We start from the raw sequence: 22,618 nt of genomic DNA, 5'->3' as shown, positions 1-22,618 counted from the left end.
AGTATTTTACGTCACTTTCATCATGTTCATCATAAACATGATAAAGAAACCTGTTTTTGTTTTTTCGTCGAAGTATACAGGACATAAGACGACATGGGTATTACTATTCGGCAGCAGTGTAAATTATTTGAATACAGCTTTATATTGCAAATGGTAGGACATGTAGGAGACTTGGATGTTTCATATCTAATAAATAAATACCTATTGTTTGAACTTTAATTTATACTGCAACTAGTTGTGTTTATTTCCTTAATATAGTAACCATGGTACAGTCAGGATTCTACTTCGTCAAAATTATCTCCCAATTACGCCAGTTCATTTTCACAATCGTAGAAATGGAAGCCATTGTAGGGATGACGCCCTGCCAATTTTGCTCTTGGAAACCGATAAATTTATCCACATTGCACCATTACAATTCTTACATGTCAGTTGTATTTTAAAAGACAAATGTATCAACTAGCTAATAAGCATCAGTAAATGATGATCAATGATCTTGTCTGCATTGATTCAACTTTAAACTATTGTCTGATTGCATGGATCGGTTGTCAGGTGGAATTTTTGAAAATTCATAAACACTTAAAAAAATTCTAACTAAATATTTCGTGGAGGGGCAGACTAGATTTGTTTAGTGGTTGGAGACAATAAACCCTAGTTATCACACACAAAAAAATCATACTTTTCGAAGATATGCATTTTTCAAAGCATAACATATTTGGTACACTGTTCAGGTATAATACCTTGTTTATTTGTAATATGTTTCTTTTTTCATCAAAGAAATCTTAAAAATAAAGAAAAATTATGATAAATAGATTGAAGTTAGATTTTAAAATTTTTGAATATGTAACCTTAAAAAATTGTCTTCTGTACTAATAAATCGTGATATAAATAATATTATAACCAAGTATAATTTTAAAATGTGAAATAAGAGTATACTCTAAAAATATAATTACTTTGACCATTAATCAAAGATATAAAATAATGGGTGAACATGTTAACTTAACTTCAAAGCATTAAAAATTGATATAAAATGTGGTCCTTATCCAGTCAAGTCATTATTCAGTTACAATGGCTAATGCACAACTACAAGTAAAGTTTGTTACAAACAGACTCAGGAACCAAAACCTTGTACACAGTTGGTTTAAGTTCCAGGCAAAGAACAAAAGGGGCATAAGAACTTACTGGAAGTGTTCAACTTCAAACTGTCCTGACACCATCAATACATTGAACAACATACCAACCAAAATCTCAGCAAATTACAACCATGGGTCTGACCCCATACAGCTGAAATTAAAGTAGACTATGTCCTCCAGAGAATGAAAGTTCGCTGCACAAATGAGCTGACACCAATTCCAATCATCTACGATGAAGAACTAGTCACCTTTGGAACCACTACTTAACACAAGGACTAAGGACAACAAATCATCTAGAGGGAAGGCACTGCAAGCTGAGGAAACAAGCCATCTACGAGTATTGCCACAGAACCGTGAATACACACACCGTATAAACCTAGTCATAGCAGAGATAGTAAAAGGTCAATAAGAGTACACCAACATATTGTCTTTACAGATTATTGTACTTTAATTTGTTCACCTTTTCAGTCCGAAAATGCATTAATTAAAAATAACTTTTTGTGTTGTCTAAAAAAATAATTCGAATATATACGTTTAACATAGAAAATTTATCTCATGAATGTGTACAATTGCACATCTGTGCGTTTTATCTTCTTATTATCGGCTGGTTATTAGATAAATCATAAGTCATCGGCGCGCTTACGATTACGTTAAAATATAATTAAAAACCAAGACTTTTAATGATTGTATTTTAAATCCCGGCATGCAAAAACCAGGAGAAAACGTCACGACCTACAGGAAGTAGTTAATATTTTTTCATTAATTATTGAATTTCTCCTTTATTACTGCACATTTAGCGATAAAACTTTGTGAATATATAAATTATGTCATTATGAACATATTTAAACCATAAGAAAAAAATCGCGAATTTTCCCTTTAACAACCGGTTATCCGATTCATCTGAAAATTCTATGGCAGACCGATCTTCACCTGAAAAACAATTTCAGCTCATGTCAAATTTGCTCTAAATGCTTTGGTTTTTGAGTTATAAGCCAAAAACTGCATTTTACCCCTATGTTCTATTTTTTAGCCCTGGCAGCCATCTTGGTTGGTTGGCCGAGTCACTGTACACATTTTTTAAACTAGATAACCCAATGATGATTGTGGCCAAGTTTGGTTTAGTTTGGCCCAGTAGTTTCAGAGGAGAATTTTTCTAAAAGATTACTAAGATTTACGAAAAATGGTTAAAAATTGACTATAAAGGGCAATAACTCCTAAAGGGGTCAACTGACCATTTTGGTCATGTAGACTTATTTGTAAATCTTACTTTGCTAAACATTATTGCTGTTTACAGTTTATCTCTATCTATAATAATATTCAAGATAATAACCAAAAAACAGCAAAAATTCCTTAAAGTTACCAATTCAGGGGCAGCAACCTAAAAACGGATTGTCCGATTCATCTGAAAATTTCAGGGCAGATAGATCTTTACCTAATAAACAATTTTACCCATGTCAGATTTGCTCTAAATGCTTTGGTTTTTGAGTTATAAGCCAAAAACTGCATTTTACCCCTATGTTCTATGTTTAGCCATGGCGGCCATCTTGGTTGGTTTGCCGGGTCACCGGACACATTTTTTAAACTAGATACCCCAATGATGATTGTGGCCAAGTTTGGTTAAATTTGGTCCTTTAGTTTCAGAGGAGAAGATTTTTGTAAAAGTTAACGACTACGGAAGACGACAGACGACGGACGACAGACGCAAAGTGAGGGGAAAAGCACACTTGGCCAACCAACCAAGATGGCCGCGGCCATGGCTAAAAATAGAACTTAGGGGTAAAATGCAGGTCTACAATCCATATAAATTGTTTCTGTCCATAGGAAGGTCGACTATCCATATAAATTATATGGATAGTCGACCTTCCTATGGATAGAAACAAGTGTTATATCATTTGTATATGGATAGTCGACCTTCCTGTGGATAGAATTTTCTTTACAAAGCATACATTGGTACGATGTAATTTTATAATAGATTCACACGGAATCCGTGTGAATCTTTTATAAAATTACATCGTACCAATGTATGATTTGTAAAGAAAATGATATAGAAACCCAGTCGGAACCTTGTTGAAATAGAACAAAAGAATCGAAGCTCTTTGTTATATTAGAGAAGGCGATAAATGCTTACTGTAATGTTTGATATAGTGACAAAATGTTTTAAAGTTAATAGAAACAAATAAAATTACAATTTTTTTCTCAATTGCGAAGTGTTTTATTTAAGAGTCAATTCTAGGTGATAAATTACTATCCTATAGATCTACTGTCAGACTTTAGTCAATTCTAGGTGATAAATTACTATCCTATAGATCTACTGTCAGAGTTTAGTCAATTCTAGGTGATAAATTACTATCCTATAGATCTACTGTCAGAGTCAAGTCTAGGGGATAAATTACTATTCTATAGATCTACTGTCAGAGTCAATTCTAAGTGATAAATTACTATCATATAGATCTACTGTCAGAGTCAATTCTAGGTGATAACTTACTATTTTCTAGATCTACTAACTGTCAGAGTCAATTTTAGGTGATAAATTACTATCATATAGATCTACTGTCATAGTCAATTCTAGGTGATAAATTTCTAGCCTATAGATCTACTGTCAGAGTCAATTCTAGGTGATAAATTACTATCCTATATATGTACTGTCAGAGTCAATTCTTGGTGATAAATTACTATCCTATAGATGTACTGTCAGAGTCAATTCTAGGTGATAAATTACTATCATATAGATCTACTGTCAGAGTCAATTCTAGGTGATAAATTACTATCATATAGATCTACTGTCAGAGTCAATTTTAGGTGATAAATTACTATCCTATAGATCTACTGTCAGAGTCAATTCTAGGTGATAAATTGCTATCATATAGATCTACTCTCAGAGTCAATTCTAGGTGATACATTACTATCCTATAGATCTACTGTCAGAGTCAATTCTAGGTGATAAATTACTATCCTATAGATCTACTGTCAGAGTTTAGTCAATTCTAGGTGATAAATTACTATCCTATAGATCTACTGTCAGAGTCAATTCTAGGTGATAAATTACTATCCTATAGATCTACTGTCAGAATTTAGTCAATTCTAGGTGATAAATTATTATTCTATAGATCTACTGTCAGAATTTAGTCAATTCTAGGTGATAAATTACCTTTTATCTTTTTTTTCAATTGCTATTTTTTTCATATAATGTGGATACGTGCAAAGAGAAACAACGCTTACAGTGTATCTTCCAAATTTTCCATGTACAAATGTACAACCCTTACATCATTTTTTGTACATTATCAAGCCAAACATTATTAAATTATTTTCATTCTTATTTTCTCATTTAATTATTAACACACAACTTATATTTTGAAATTACATTGCATCTAATAAGAATTAAGCCTAATATAGTAAGAATAATGGATTTGAAATTTATTCATATAATTTGTCGTACATAAATGACAGTGCACCATAAGCCTCTATAAAAGGCTGGTTGGTATAAATTAATATACATGTTATGTTTAAAATTGTAATATATTGCATTTCATATATATGTTCCAAGTTGTACTTTAAAAATAAAAATATCTATCTATCATACTAAATTGCTTCGCTGAGCCCAGCCTGATACAATCACAGAGGTTGAACCCTGATCAGCTGGGTCAAATTTGGACACAATATTCAAGCTTGATACTGTCTGAATTTGGATTGTGATCAAATTTTTGAAATAGTATAGGTTTCTGACACAACATAATTATCAAGATCTTACAAATCTATAGTGCAAAACTGTGCAATTAAAGATTCTTCTTGACATTTTTCAAAAATTTGAAATTTGAAAAATTTTGAAAAAATATTTGAACCCCTTAACAAAATTGGAACCCTCCCCTAAATTTTTTTTTGAATCCCCCCTTTGAGCAATTACCCTTACACTCAATCCCAGCCTTTCCTTTGAAGTATGGAACCTTGTAGTACAATTTCAGAGAGATCCATACTCTTAAACACAATTTATTGTCTGGAAACTAGAAAAAATCCTTTTTTTGGCCCCTTTTGGTCCCTAATTCCTGCATGAATTGGGCAATTACCCCCCAACTCAATCCCAGCCTTTCTTTTGTTTTATGGAACCTTGTGGTACAATGTCAGGGTGATCCATGCACTTACACACAAGTTATTGGCCAGAAACTACAAAAATGCTTGTTTTTGGCCATTTATTCCTAAACTGTTGGCACCTCAACCCCAAAAATGAATCCAAACCTCCAACTTGTGGTATCGTATAATTTCAGAGCAATTGAAATACTTATACATAAGTTTTTATCCTGAAAGTAGACAAGAGTGCACAAACTGAAATGTCTCGCCCTCTTTACTAATGATTAATATTATGTTGATAGTCACATAAATAAACTCATCATAGATACCAGGACTAAAAGAGTAGGTTTATCTGACGAAAGATTATGACCACTTTTAACGAGTTCTGTGCCATAGGGCCGATGATCGGCCCAAAGTCATACTCCTTTCAGTGCCAAAGGGCCGATTCATCGGCCGATTGAAATGATGTTATGAACTACGTAATGTACTATGACGTCGCCGTTTTTGTGATAAATTTAATTCCTCCGTCTTGAAACATTCGCGCGTTTTTTTACCAATATAAAAAGATTTGAAAGGGGAGCTTTTTTATGAAATTTATGAAAATAAAATTATGTAAGGATGCAAAATAAATATATATAAAATTATATAATATTTAGAACTATAGAGTTTCAAATCCACTCTTTTTTCCCGACGCTATTGCAGTAGGCCATTTAGTATATTTATATATTCTAGGCTTAAAAAAAAAGAGTATTGCCGGATTGTGCCGGCCAAATTAATATTCCAGGTCAACATGACACTTTTAATTGATACATGTAACATGTTTCCTAGTAAACTACATGTTCTTTGATCGGTGCATGTCTGTACTCATTTATTATTTATCCCTTCTTCCATTTGTCTTCCAAAATAAAAGATAGCAAAACCGCAAACAACATGAAAACTTTGTGAACAATTATACATTCAAAATTACAATCACAGTAAATTATTATTGTACGGTTGTCAAGAATTAATGAACACATTATTTTTAATATTAAGATACGATAGAAAATTCCTATTAAAAGAACTCTGACAATGTTCGATCAGGTCTTTATTTTATACAATTAATTGTTTGATGACATTTCCGAAGATCATATAATAAGAACAAAACGACATTTGAGAAAATTGCCGGGTCGAAAAGAAGAGAGTGTTCTGTATGTTCTGTACGAAATGTCCCTGGTTGCAGGAAAGGGCGTAAACATGTATATGCATGTGTGCTCTCTGTCGTAAAATTGTTCATAAACCATGTAGTAAATATAAGAAACACGACAGACGATGTAACACCGACGAATAAAATATCTTTCTTGAGAAATGTTAATATGAATCTTGAATTTTGTATCAAGCTCATATAATGAAGTTGTTCACACAAAATAATCACAAACTTTCTTTAATTTATAAGTAGTGACAAATTAATTTGCATTATCTCTTTTCGTATTACCGAACTTTGACTCGGGAGTATATGATTTTTAGACAGGTTACCGTCTCTATAGTAGGGATTTTCTGGTATTAGTTCAAGTGAGGGCAACTAAAAGAAGTAAAGTCAAACTTAAAATCGGTGCAATTAGTTTGTCATGTTTCATGGAAAACATAAAATAGTGACCCCTCCCTCAAAAAAAAAATAATTTACCTTATCTTGTTGCTTTTACTAGAACCGGGACCAGAATATCTTATTACACGTAACTTGTCTAAATATTATAACTTCGGAGTCAAAAATCGGTATTATATGTAAGAAAATGGACTTTTAGTAAAAAAAGTTTAATTTTCCCGCCACTTGCAGTTAACATCTTTTGGCGCTATTATACCTTTACTATGACGTCGACGTTTTTGCGGTCTTGTTAAGACAATCAAAAAAAGCATTGGCACTGAAGGGGTTTTGTTAACAATTTGTTTGGCAGCGAAAGGGTTAAAGCGTTTTTAAAAGTGTCTATTTAATTTGATTCAATTAGTTTATGTGAAAGATTTTAACTGATTTAAGAGATAACTGTATTGTATTTGAAGCTTTAAGGACGTCCATCGGTAGTTTTACTGTCGCAAATTTAGTTTACCTGGCGACGCGAAGCGGAGACAGGTAAACGGGTATTTGCGACAGTAAAACTACCGATGGACGTCCGCAAAGCTGCAAATACAATACAGTTATCTCTATTCTAATGCAAAACAAGTTTATAATTAAATTTCAATCATTATTTCAGTGTAAAATGTTCATTAAAGAAAATTCCGCGAAAAGATGTTATGTTCTTTGGTCCCTACACTAGGTGACGTCATAGGTATGCTTCCGGCGTCAAACATAAACACCGGCCGTTTTCTGGCTTCTGTGCCGCTTCAGAATGTAATAAAATTTGATAAAAAGAAGAGTTTTAGGCGCAACAAGTGAGTTTTTTGTTTATTATTGTAGAAATAACATGTCAATACATTCCGAAATTCAAAATGTCGGCTTCCTTAGTTACAGACAAGGAGATAGAGAATTTTACGCTTGCTGTTATCCAATCAGAACAATTGTTACAAAATAATTGCATTAGAATTAGTCATTTAAAAAGATCCGATTCAAGCTCAAATATGAAAAATCTACTAAATATGCCGAAAAATGTCACTTTTCAGATGGTTTTCGTCAAAAATGAAAGTGGCCGCATCCGTGTTCATCCTCAACCTTTATATATGTTATGTTTTATAATAAAATACAACTTACATTTCAATATTAAGAATGAACACGAATGCGACCACTTTCGTGTTACACGACAACCGTCTAAAATTTAACTCAAATGCTAGAATTATGAAGATTTCAGTAATTTAGCATGACTTGATGATGCTAGTACCCGATACATGTGCATTGTATTGTCAAAAACAGCCAATATTTATGTAGCAGAAGCATTTTACTGTCCAATAAAAAACTAAAAGTTTACATTTTAACAATTTTGTAAAACTGCTATATTTTGGGGACAAAAAGGGGTCTTACTGGACCTACTTCTTTAGTATATACGCCAGACGCGCATTTTGTCTACAAAAGACTCATCAGTGACGCTCGAATCCAAAAAAGTTAAAAATGGCAAATAAAGTACGAAGTTGAAGAGCATTGAGAACCAAAATTCCTAAAAGTTTTGCCAAATTAAACTTAACATAAACCAAGAAAATGAAACATTGACCAACGAACCATGAAAATGAGGTCAGGGTCAGATGAACCATGCCAGGCAAGCATGTACAGCTAACAATTCTTCTAGTTGACCTATTGCTTACAATTTAAGAACCAGATGCTCCGCAGGGCGCAGCTTTATACGACCGCAGAGGTCGAACCCTGAACAGTTGGGGCAAGTATATATGGACACAAGATTTAAGCTCTGAATTTGGATTGTGATTAAATAGTTGACACAACATAGGTTTCTGACACAGAATGAATGTGGTCTAAGAACTTTAAAAACTTCAAATTTTTAAATTGGACAGTACAGCCTGCGACTTCCTCTTAGTTATGTCTATCCTCTTGTATGGTCACCTTTAAATGGTGACCATTTATTGGGGTATTCAATCTTGAGATGTTGGCCATTTATTGGGGTCATAAAACATAGGCTGATGTTTTATCTAATTATGTTACCTGATGAAATCAATCAGGGTTGAAGTTTTCTGCCTGTGTGTGTCATTTTAAAAATTTACCTGTACAGGTAACTAATGATTCTTTTGAAATTGACATTTTAACCTATTCTTGAATTTGTATAATAAAATTTTGTTTTAATCTTTGTTCATTTATATTACTTGTTTATTTATTTTTTTATGTTTTGATTCTGCTTTTTTTTTTCTTTTTTTTTCTTTGTTTCATTCACTTTTGTATCTGTTTCTTTTTAATTGTTTTTTCAATGTTTTGATTTTGTTTCTTTTTTTTTCTTTTTTCTTTGTTTTTATTTATTTTTCTCAGGTTGGTATGTTTTTCTTTTTCTTTTTGTAACTTCTTTCTAGTAAGAATTTTGTATGATGTTGCAGAGTTCACATATTTTGAAATAAATAATATTCTTTTTTTAAACCTTTTTTTTTAAATGTATGCATGTTTATTCTTGAGTACATGCAGAAATAGGATATTGTCTCTTTCAGTATTAGATTTTCCTGTCATGATAAAATTATTGATGTGTCATCAGATAATAAAGTTCTTATTACATTTATTACACTTGCCATCAAAGTTTTTCTAAACATAGCATGAAAAATAAATGTAATATTTAAAATTATTTTCTGAAGCAACAGCAATTTTTGAAACAGTTTCATAAGAAAAGAAAATGATATGTGTTATAATTTAATAATACTAATAGATAAATTATAATATTTATTAAACTACAATGTATATAATTTTAATCTGATGGTAAATAAGATAATAATTATTACAGTTAAAACATTAATGCATTCAACATTGTCATAATTGTCATATTAACAATACAATATATAGTTTTTTATTCAACATCAAGTGTTTTAGCACAAATATGAAATTGTCAAATCAAAAAACACAATTTTCCTATGCTGTTTAACTGGAAGTCTCAGGGCTTGGTTTATTTTTGGTTGATGTACCTATTATGGTCCAATATCCAAAATTGAAATACTTGGTTAGATTCAGCATATCATAGAACCCCAAGAGGTCAATTTTTGATGAGATTAAATAATGTTCAATTTTAGACCCTTTAGACCTCAATGTAGACCAATTTGATAACCAGGACCAAATATTAAAGATCTCAATACACAGTTAGATTTGGCATATCAAAGAACCCCATTAGTTCATTTTTTGATGAAATCAAACTAAGTTTAATTTTGGACCCTTTTGGACCCTAATTCTTAAACTGTTGGGACCAAAATTCCCACAATCAATTATAACCTTCCTTTTATGGTCATAAACCTTGTGTTTAAATTTCATAGATTTCTATTTACTTTTACTCAAGTTTATATAGTGCGAAAACCAAATGTCTTCGGACGATGACAACGACGCCAACGTCATATCAATTTACGACCAAAATTTTTTCAATTTTTGCAGTCGTATAAAAACATAAAAACTTAGCACTGAGCAATGAACTGTGAAAATGAGGTCAAGGTCAAATAAAACCTGTGCGACTGACATACTAAGATCATAATATTTCCATACATCAAATATTGTTGACCTATTGCATATAGTATTAGAAAAAAGACCAAAACTCAAAACTTAACTATAACCACTGAACCATGAAAATGAGGTCAAGGTCAGAGGACACCTACCAGCATGACATGTACACACCTTAAAATCATTACATACACCAAATGAAGTAGACCTATTGCATATAGTATAAGAAAAACAGACCAAAACACAAAAACTTAACTATAACCACTGAACCATGAATATGAGGTCAAGGTCAGATGACACCTGCCAGTTGGACCTGTACACCATACAGTGCTTCCATACACCAAATATACTAGACCTATTGCTTATAGTATGATAAGTATCTGAGATATAGACTTGACCACCAAAACTTAACCTTGTTCACTGATCCATGAAATGGGGTCAAGGTCAAGTGAAAACTGTCTGACGGGTATAAGAACCTTGCAATGTACGCATATACCAAATATAGTTATCCTATTACTTATAATAAGGGAGAATTTAACATTACAAAAAATAGTAGTCATTGAACCATGAAAATGAGGTCAAGGACATTGGACAGATCACTATCCATATGTCAAGGTTTCTGCGACTTTTTTCTGCGACAAAAGTCACAAGCTCGACGAAAAATGCTTGTTTAAGGCCCCTTTTGGGCCCCTTTTTCCTGAATAGATGGAACCATCCTCCCCAAAATCAATCCCAATTCCCTTTGTGGTATTGAACCATCTTGTTAAATTTCATAGAGATTTATTCACTTAAACTTAAGTTATTGTCCAGAAACCAAATGTGTCTTCAGATGACGACGTTGCAGACAACGACATCATACCATAATACGATCGAAATTTTTTTTGGCAGTTGTATAAAAACAGCTTTACAATATATACAAACAAACAAGCTATTACAAAACAGTGAGTTGCTTATAGGTGTTACTGTAAAAGTTTACCTATAGCTCAACCTGTTTTTAAAATTGACAATACAATAGGGACATTTAAATTGACCAGTTGGTATTGTTAGATTTAAATCTACCTTGATGCTACCTGTAAAAACTTTTATTCACCTAACCCAAAGTTTCAGCATGCTTTTTTCCTGAACTTTTTCTTACCTAGGATTATTCTATTGAGAGATTTTTATTTTACTGTCATTCAAAATATTAGGAGTTATCAAGCCAAACAAGAATGACTATATCATATATGTTATTTTCTTGCAGTTTATTTAAAATTGCATGACCTAAAATGCACTACATTTCATCTTAATGTTTGCATAGCCACTACTAACAGTGTTTAATACCCTAAATAATCCAGTCGTAATATTTCACTCACTTTATGAAACATCAAAATCATATTTGAATAAACAATTTCATTTATTTTTTTACACTGATATTTGACATCTCATCCAGAATTCCAAAGTTTTTAAATAATTCCCAATTTTATTCATTTTTCACTACTTCACTAGATTTTTTTCTAAATCCATAGTATAAATTCTGATTAACTTCCCATGATATACATCCTAATTTAACAGGTGCAGAATCTATACATAATTCAGAATCTTGTAATTTTTTTTTATCATTTCCATTACTATATTCCAAATAGTTATCCTCACTTTACAAATATTTTGTAATATTTTATTTATATTTTTACTATATATCACTTGATTTTTCTATATCCACAGTAAACATTTTATTTCATTTCCTATTATAAATTTCCAAAGCAAACAATATTTGATCCAGAATTTTATAATGACTATTTCCAATTTCACATTCACTTAAAACATTTCCCCATGTTAGGAATATTTTAGAATATTTTACTTTCATTTTTCACTTTATCACTAGATTAGACTATATCCACTGCATTAATTCAACATTTTATTTCATTTCCAAGATCCCATTTAAATGGTAAATCATCTTAAGTTTGTAATAGATCCCAAATTAATAATGAATGTTTTTAAAATCACATTTAAAGCCACAGAAACATGTTGGATGAACTCACACTATATCTCCTACTTGAATTCCAATTTTGTAATTTTTTAATCTTTAACATAACTAAATCCCATCGTATGAAAATTTGAATTTCCTTGAGCAAACACAGCATTTAATGCACAAAAGTCCCACTAATATTATAATAGATTTCAAAGAAAAACACAGCAAGGTATACTCCAAACTTATTTTCGAATTTTACATGTACAACATCATATGTAAGCCCCACAAAACAGTTTGAATGAATTATTTCCTCCTTGATGTCCTTCATGACAATAAAATCTTGAAAAAAACACATCACATTGTTTAAAAGAAGCAAAATTGCTATAAAAAATCTAAGAAGTGAATTCAAATAAAATAAATCCAATATTGTATGCACAATGACACCAAAAGATTTCAAACATTGCAAATAATAATCCAAAATGAAAATCTTGAAGGGACATGTGAAGAAATGAACAACATATCCATCTGAAAATTTAAACTGTAAACACCTGAACAGCTATTTCTTGTTTCACTGGCAGCTGGACAATACTGTATATAAGGGTTAGAATTTTAATGAAGCATTTAGTGTGTAAAAACAGTTTAATTTTCAAACATAGTAATACATATTTAATTTAATCTTTTACTGATTTAGAATTTTAGGTAAAAAATAGATAAATTATATATATCAGGGATTTAAAACAATGAAAACCAAAACTATTTTCTTCCCTATCAATTTTTTAATAGAATAATCCTAGGTAAGAAAAAGTTCAGGAAAAAAGCATGCTGAAACTTTGGGTTAGGTGAATAAAAATCTTTACAGGTAGCATCAAGGTAGATTTAAATCTAACAATACCAACTAGTCAATTTAAATGTCCCTATTGTGTTGTCAATTTTAAAAACAGGTTGAGCTATAGGTAAACTTTTACAGTAACACCTATAAGCAACTCACTGTAAGAGTACCCTGCCTTATTTCTAATGATTTTTTTAAGAAGGATCATATTAACTACATAAATCAGTCATGAGGTTTATTGTCTGATTCATGTATTCTCATGTGTCTCTGTAAACAAGCAAACGTACTTAACCTCTTCCCACATTCACAACATTCATAAGGTTTATCACCTGTATGTGTTCTCATGTGAGTCTGGATATTACCTTGCTCACTAAATCCTTTACCACATATATCACAGTTATAAGGTTTATCACCTGTATGTATTCTCATGTGAATCTGTAAATTACATTTCGCATGAAATTCTTTACCACATATATCACAGTTATAAGGTTTATAACTTGTATGTGTTCTCATGTGACCCTTTAAATTAGAATGCTGACTAAACGCTTTACCACATATATCACACTCATGAGGTTTATAACCGGTATGTGTTCTCATATGACTCTGCAAATAACTAAGATAACTAAACTGTTTACCACATAAATCACAGCCATGAGTGTTATGTCCAGTATGTTTACTCATGTGTGCCTTTAGGTGAGAACCTTCAGAAAATTCACTAGCACAGACATCGCATTTATAAGGTGTTTCACCAGTATGTGTTCTCATATGTTTCTTTAAGTTACTACTTTGACTAAATTCTCTAAAACATACATCACATTTATGAGGTTTTTCACCAGTATGTGTTCTTGCATGTCTCTTTAAGTCACCACTTTGACTAAATGCTTTAGCACAAATATCACATTTATATGATTTATAAGGTTTTTCACCGGTATGTGTTCTCAAGTGTCTCTTTAAGTGACCACTTTGACCAAATTCTTTAGCACAGACATCACATTTATAAGGTGTTTCACCAGTATGTGTTCTCATATGTTTCGTTACGTTACTTCTATGACTAAATTCTCTAAAACAAACATCACATTTATGAGGTTTTTCACCAGTATGTGTTCTCAAGTGTCCCTTTAAGTGACAACTTTGACTAAATTCTGTAGCACAAACATCACATTTATGTGTTTTACCAGCATGTGTGTTTATTTGTCTCTGTAGAGTACCATTGAGTATGACTAAATCCTCTCCTCCCTCTAACATCTTATTGATAAGGTTTATCTCAAGTATGAGCGTTCTTATACGACTCTGTAAAGAAAAAAAAATAGAGACATATAAACAAGATAACTCTTTTGATACCGTTCTGTAAATTGACACAAATGGCATATAACATATTTATTTTGAAATTTTTGGAATTTACGCATCTGTATGTTTGGGTAATTCTTATCCCATACTATTATTTATTATATATATATCTAAGGCATTATATATCAGCAAATGTTTGTTCCATCCAATCAACTTTTTTTTTAAGAAAAACATTTTTTTTTACTATAATGTTTATATTTTCATATCATATATGTCATATATTTATTGATCTCGTAGATTTCTTATTTCATTAAACATGTTTTAAAAATATTGTAAAACAAAACAAAAAATATTAACACTTTTCATATCAGTAACATGCACTTATCCCATACTATATATATATGCTATATACGACATCTACAAGAATTGTAAATGATTTTCTGTCTCATTGAAGTATACCTCACATCTTCTTTGTTCATAAAATGCATAAGGAAAACAATGTTGGTAAATGTCAACATGATTTACAAGCTCTGAGTTCATGGTGTTGAAGGCCGTACTCTAACCTATGATTGTAAACTTTTTATGCATTGTAACTTTGATTGAGAGTTGTCTTATTGCCATGCATGCCACATATTCTTATCTATAGTATTTAAACAGTCTACATATAAAATCAAAAACGACAATTTGATAAACAACAACACTGCTAATGAATGTGAGTACTTTAACCATGAAATACTTTACTAGGGATAGGACCTCAAGATAGTTGTGAGTACTTTAACCATGAAATACTTTACTAGGGATAGGACCTTAAGATAGTTGTGAGTACTTTAACCATGAAATACTTTACTAGGGATAGGACCTCAAGATAGTTGTGAGTACTTTAACCATGAAATACTTTACTAGGGATAGGACCTTAAGATAGTTGTGAGTACTTTAGCCATGAAATACTTTACTAGGGATAGGACCTCAAGATAGTTGTGAGTACTTTAACCATGAACTACTTTACTAGGGATAGGACCTCAAGATAGTTGTGAGTACTTTAACCATGAACTACTTTACTAGGGATATGACCTCAAGATAGATGTGAATACTCAAGATAGTTGTGAGTACTTTAACCATGAACTACTTTACTAGGGATAGGACCTCAAGATAGATGTGAGTACTTTAACCATGAAATACTTTACTAGGGATAGGACCTCAAGATAGATGTGAGTTCTTTAACCATGAACTACTTTACTAGGGATAGGACCTCAAGATAGATGTGAGTACTTTAACCATGAACTACTTTACTAGGGATAGGACCTCAAGATAGTTGTGAGTACTTTAACCATGAACTACTTTACTAGGGATAGGACCTCAAGATAGTTGTGAGTACTTTAACCATGAACTACTTTACTAGGGATAGGACCTCAAGATAGATGTGAGTACTTTAACCATGAACTACTTTACTAGGGATAGGACCTCAAGATAGATGTGAGTACTTTAACCATGAACTACTTTACTAGGGATAGGACCTCAGACAGATGTGAGTACTTTAACCATGAACTACTTTACTAGGGATAGGACCTCAAGATAGATGTGAGTACTTTAACCATGAAATACTTTACTAGGGATAGGACCTCAAGATAGATGTGAGTACTTTAACCATGAACTACTTTACTAGGGATAGGACCTCAAGATAGATGTGAATACTTTAACCATGAACTACTTTACTAGGGATAGGACCTCAAGATAGATGTGAGTACTTTAACCATGAACTACTTTACTAGGGATAGGACCTCAAGATAGTTGTGAGTACTTTAACCATGAACTACTTTACTAGGGATAGGACCTCAAGATAGTTGTGAGTACTTTAACCATGAACTACTTTACCAGGGATATGACCTCAAGATAGTTGGGAGTACTTTAACCATGAAATACTTTACTAGGGATAGGACCTCAAGATAGTTGTGAGTACTTTAACCATGAAATACTTTACTAGGGATAGGACCTCAAGATAGTTGTGAGTACTTTAACCATGAACTTCTTTACTAGGGATAGGACCTCAAGATAGTTGTGAGTACTTTAACCATGAACTACTTTACTAGGGATAGGACTCAAGATAGTTGTGAGTACTTTAACCATGAACTACTTTACTAGGGATAGGACCTCAAGATAGATGTGAGTACTTTAACCATGAACTACTTTACTAGGGATAGGACCTCAAGATAGATGTGAGTACTTTAACCATGAACTACTTTACTAGGGATAGGACCTCAAGATCGATGTGAGTACTTTAACCATGAACTACTTTACTAGGGATAGGACCTCAAGATAGATGTGAGTACTTTAACCATGAACTACTTTACTAGGGATAGGACCTCAAGATAGATGTGAGTACTTTAACCATGAAATACTTTACTAGGGATAGGAGCTCAAGATAGATGTGAGTTCTTTAACCATGAACTACTTTACTAGGGATAGGACCTCAAGATAGATGTGAGTACTTTAACCATGAACTACTTTACTAGGGATAGGACCTCAAGATAGATGTGAGTACTTTAACCATGAACTTCTTTACTAGGGATAGGACCTCAAGATAGATGTGAGTACTTTAACCATGAACTACTTTACTAGGGATAGGACCTCAAGATAGTTGTGAGTACTTTAACCATGAACTACTTTACTAGGGATAGGACCTCAAGATAGTTGTGAGTACTTTAACCATGAACTACTTTACTAGGGATAGGACCTCAAGATAGATGTGAGTACTTTAACCATGAAATACTTTACTAGGGATCGATAGGACCTCAAGATAGATGTGAGTACTTTAACCATGAACTACTTTACTAGGGATAGGACCTCAAGATAGATGTGAGTACTTTAACCATGAACTACTTTACTAGGGATAGGACCTCAAGATAGATGTGAGTACTTTAACCATGAACTACTTTTCTAGGGATAGGACCTCAAGATAGATGTGAGTACTTTAACCATGAACTACTTTACTAGGGATAGGACCTCAAGATAGTTGTGAGTACTTTAACCATGAACTACTTTACTAGGGATAGGACCTCAAGATAGTTGTGAGTACTTTAACCATGAACTACTTTACCAGGGATAGGACCTCAAGATAGTTGTGAGTACTTTAACCATGAAATACTTTACCAGGGATAGGACCTCAAGATAGTTGTGAGTACTTTAACCATGAAATACTTTACTAGGGATAGGACCTCAAGATAGTTGTGAGTACTTTAACCATGAACTTCTTTACTAGGGATAGGACCTCAAGATATTTGTGAGTACTTTAACCATGAACTACTTTACTAGGGATAGGACTCAAGATAGTTGTGAGTACTTTAACCATGAACTACTTTACTAGGGATAGGACCTCAAGATAGTTGTGAGTACTTTAACCATGAACTACTTTACTAGGGATAGGACCTCAGGTCACATGTTTACTGTATAATATCAAAATGTTTACCGGAACATGTCAAAAAGTTTACTGTAACATGAACATTAGGCCAAATAAAAATATATGTGTGGTTCCAGTAACCCTACCTTCCCTACTTTTTCTGCTTGAAAATAGCCTACCCTAAAGATTTTATTGTCATTTTCATTAAGCACTGTTAAAGTCAGAATGTTGCTCCCATAGACTCAATGTAAAAAAAAAACATAAAAATTTTAAAAAAATCCCTACCCTACCTACCTTAGTACCTATCCTAACTTATTTTCAGATGTAACTGGAACCACACATACTTTTTTGTTTGGCCTAAGCTAAATATAGATAACTGTAACCATGGAAAATCCCACTTGGATTTTTCACTGAAAGGATAAATGAACTTGTTTAGATATCAACCAGATACATATTTATCCACTGGATAACTTTGATTGGCTGGTTAACTCTGAACCGCCGGTTAAACATTTGTTAAATCTGAACCACCGGTTACCATATCTATATAAATAGGGTGCAAACATTAATCTATCATTCTGCCTCTGATGAAGGTCCTTTTTGGGCCGAAACTGGTCAGGCTATGAAACATCACCAGGCGCTGTTAATTATGTGTATTGGTATATATATATACTATATTTTTATGCTTTTACAATTTTCTCACTGATATACATTGTTAATATGGCTTCTACTAACGAAAGCTCCATTTGGAGTTAATGTGTTTAGAGACCACTTATGTCAGTACACCTTTCCTATATTTGATGCCTATATATATATACATGTAGCTAGTTAAGTGATAATGGACGTCATACTAAACTCCATAAGAAACTAAAATTAAAAATCATATAAGACTAACAAAGGCCAGAGTCTCCTAATTTGGGACAGGCGCAAAAATGCTGTGGTGTAAAGGTTCATCATAACAAATGGACAAATATGGCCGTATTTTCACCTCAAAATTCACTCTGTGAACAGACTTACCTGTGCTGTTTGGAAAGTTTTAAGGCCTAGCATCCACTAGATACATAAATAAGTTAATGCATTTTGTGTTTAAGAAAGATAAAATCTTTTCTGGTTTTTGATGGGCATATTTTTCCTTTCTGCAGAAGGTGTAAAAATAAACAAACACCTGAATTACTGTGATACTGTCCACTCAGCATGCTTAGATAAACTCTTTAAAGTAAATCACCTATACATGCCTATAGGTGTGAAGATACCTATTGTTCAGGTAGCAATACACAGTTAGGAAAAAAACTTAAAATTGACACTCATAATTTTTAAACACCCTCTTTCCCCTTTTGTCTAACAAAGAAGGCTTTATATGTGTGTTATGCATGTACCGGTATATACTTATAGAAAGAGAATCTTCCATAGATTTGATTTCTAATGGTCATATATATTTATACATGTATAATATAAGGGTGAAATATAATCCCTTTTGGGTGTAACCATGGCAACAATCTGCATTTCTTTGATACAAAATATAGCAAAAAAGGGGGGTGAACATGTCACAAAAGTCTCCAAAATTTGGTCTAAAGCAAAATTTCAATCAATTACAGTGATACCTTTCCTGAATCCATAGGTTTATATCTTTCAAGTGGTCCAAAAAAAATCATATGCATTTCTGCTCGTTTTTCCATAAAATTGAATTGAAAAGATCGAGCGCAAAATCTTTGTTGATAAACACTACAATAATTTATGGACCTATGGACGGTACGGATAGGAAAATACGGACTGTCAATCATATAAATGGCCTATAAAACATGTTAAAAACTAGGTCCATTTATAAGTAAAATACGGAAAAAGTGAATTTTTTTTTTACAAAATTTACTTCTGAATAATATCTTATGATCAGAAACAAGCTTTTGTCTAAGTTTGATAGAAATCCAGGATAGTTTAAGAAAATTATAAAAATTTAAAAACTTAAACCACAGAGTGAATGTTTTGTTTCTGGCAAAAAAACTAAGTCCATTTATAACATGTATAAGTAAAATACGGAAAAGTGGAAATTTATTTTTACAAAATTTTCTTCTTGATACTATCTTATGATCATAAACAAGCTTCTGTCCAAGTTTGGTACAAATCAAGGATAGTTTATGAAAGTTATTAAATTTTAAAAAATTAACCACAGAGTGAATGTAATGTTTCCTCGCAGAAAAACTAAGTCCATTTATAAGTAAAATACGGAAAAGTGGAAATTTATTTCTACAAAATTTTCTTCTTGATACTATCTTATGATCATAAACAAGCTTCTGTCCAAGTTTGGTACAAATCAAGGATAGTTAAAAACTTTAACCACAGAGTGAATGTAATGTTTCCTCGCAGAAAAACTAAGTCCATTTATAAGTAAAATACGGAAAAAATGGAATTTTATTTTTACAAAATTTACTTCTGGATACTTTCTTATGATCATAAACAAGCTTCTGTCCAAGTTTGGTAGAAATTCAGTATAGTTTAAGAAAGTTATTAAAATTTCAAAAACTTTAACCACAGAGTGAATATTTGTGGACGCTGCCGCCGCCGCCGACGGAATGTAGGATCGCTTAGTCTCGCTTTTTCGACTAAAGTCGAAGGCTCAACAAAAAGCAATTTTATTGTACAAAAACTTTCATATTTAAAAAATTCACAGGGTCCATAATGCGAAACTAAACTTCTAACTGTGTATTGCTACCTCATGTCAATTAGGGACAATCAATACAATACAATCCAGAGTTTACATGAGGGAGCATCTCAGAGTTGTACCACACCTAACCTTATCCATGAAAGAAAAAAATGCCCATCAAAATCGAAAAGAGATTTTATCATGTTTATCTTTCTGTAACATTAAATGCATTTAACTTTTATATGGGGACGAAGTCCCCAATTACGGTAGAAAAATTAATAAAAAAAAAAAAAAAAAAAAAATCGGGAAAATTTCCCTAATTTTTCATTCTACTAATGAACTCAAAATCGTTAACTTTTTTTTTCAGATCTAGTTCCTGTTCCGGTTTTCCCCGCATTTGCGCAGAAATCTGTCTTGTTTGCATGAGACTTTGAAAAGAAAATTATATGTATCAGTCTAGTAAAATATAAGATTGGAACTCAAAACAATTTCATTTTTAATAATTGTTTGATTTGAAAAAAAACGTTACCTGATGGAAGTGTTTCTTTTGTTTACATTGAATATGACGTCATAATTTAAACAACGTCACAACTAAACCCCTAACAACAGAACCAACATCGGAAACGTTACGGTATTTCCGTTTCTTTTATCAACATGTTTGAATTAAAAAAAATAAAAAATTACAGACTTCGTCCCCATTCACAGGTAATGCCTGCCTCATATTATATCTAGTGGATGCCAGGTATTAAAACTTTTCCAACTGTACAGGTAAGTATGTTCTTGTTATTTATAACTGTTGATGTAATTTGTAAATCATAAATGTCTTTTGTTTGGTTGCACGAGTCTTTGACTTTGTTTACGAATTACCTTTGTTTACTCCTTGGTTTTGATTGTTATTGCCTTAACCCTCACCCTATACCTCTAGTCAGTGTAGAGAAGTAAGCGCATAACAATACGCACATTAAAATTCAGTTCAAGAGAAGTCCGAGTCCGATGTCAGAAGATGTAACAAAACAAAATATCTTACTTTGCTTTTGAAGGGAGAATATAAGTCAAGGGAAAGAAACGGAAGCAAGTTAACTCGTACCAACGGAAACTCGTACCATGTTAACTCGTACCAAAAAAGTTAACTCGTACCAACTAAAAGTCGTACCATTAAACAAAAAATTTTGTGGTGTTTTTTCTTTCTAAAACTAATAAAAAAAAAGTTGAATTACTGTAATTTTATACTGGATTTTAATGAAAACTTGGACAAAAATACGTTTTTTTTTTTTATTAAGATACTAATATAAATGGTCTTAATTACCTTAATACCCTGCTAATTAATATACGATATTCCTTTGATTGTGTGATCAAATTAATACATTCCTTTGATTGTGTGATTATTGGTTGATTATTAACTAATCAACTTGTTTAATCATATTATTACATTTTGATTGTTGTTATATACTTTCACAGCTTGGAATTAAACATATAATGTTTTTTTTATTAAATGAAATTCCTGATTATCAAAACACAAGCTGATATGAGTTGTCTCAAAGCTCACTTTCCTCATAAACATAAGGTGTATGTGTATCTCTTGAGAGAAAAATATAATAATAATTGATGTTTTGTTAATTTTTTATAGATGATTGTTATTGAAATTGTGGTAAATAAAGCATAAAAATAAAATATATATTCTTAGTTATTCTGCCAGTACTACCATTAAGCCTACTGGCCATTCACAATACCTTTATTCACAATACAAATGGACAGTCAAACTCATTACTCATAAATAGAAATAAACTTAAAATATTATGCTGCCAACACTACCATTACATATACTGGCTATTCACAATACCATTAGAACCATGGATGGACAATCAAACTCATAAAAAGAAATAAACGCCATGGCTAATAAATAATATCACACAAGACCGTGACAACATATCAATCAATATGCATTTAAATAAGAAACCAACGTCATCTTCTCTACTTATGCATATTTCAATCCGATTATGGAACACCTTGGATACGGATCGCCGTTTTATTCAAGGGCACTCCTACATACTAGACTATTTTTGTTTGTTAATAACGGAGGTATAAAGTATGCACAATTCTATACAGAAAAGAACATATAATTAGCGCTGCTCTTTCAATTATGTCGTTTACTAGATCATCATCTACATCTACACGACTACTACTATATTAACACAGTTATAGTAGTCTCAGATCTACATGGGTAATCCGTAAGGAGTCGGTTAT

At 32.0% G+C, this 22,618-nt stretch overlaps 1 protein-coding gene across 1 annotated transcript; it reads right to left on the bottom strand.

The window, feature by feature from the left end:
* Positions 1-13,225: 13,225 nt before the first annotated feature.
* Positions 13,226-21,435, bottom strand: LOC143075505 (uncharacterized). The gene is made up of 2 exons (XM_076250939.1): positions 21,402-21,435; positions 13,226-14,348 (listed from the first exon to the last, which is right to left on the bottom strand). The coding sequence occupies exon 2, from the start codon at positions 14,301-14,303 to the stop codon at positions 13,281-13,283; it is 1,023 nt and encodes a 340-aa protein (XP_076107054.1). The 5' UTR covers positions 14,304-14,348; positions 21,402-21,435; the 3' UTR covers positions 13,226-13,280.
* Between the last annotated feature and the right edge of the window lie 1,183 nt (positions 21,436-22,618).

This window comes from Mytilus galloprovincialis, chromosome 5, assembly GCF_965363235.1.
Source record: "Mytilus galloprovincialis chromosome 5, xbMytGall1.hap1.1, whole genome shotgun sequence".
NCBI lineage: Eukaryota > Metazoa > Mollusca > Bivalvia > Mytilida > Mytilidae > Mytilus > Mytilus galloprovincialis.
The sequence above is the reverse complement of the archived record's forward strand: the minus strand, read 5'-3'. Positions and strand labels throughout refer to the sequence as shown.

What these genes read in the sequence shown, in the direction of transcription:
- LOC143075505 (XM_076250939.1), bottom strand. Translation starts at nt 14,303, where the DNA reads ATGTTAGAGGGAGGAGAGGATTTAGTCATACTCAATGGTACTCTACAG.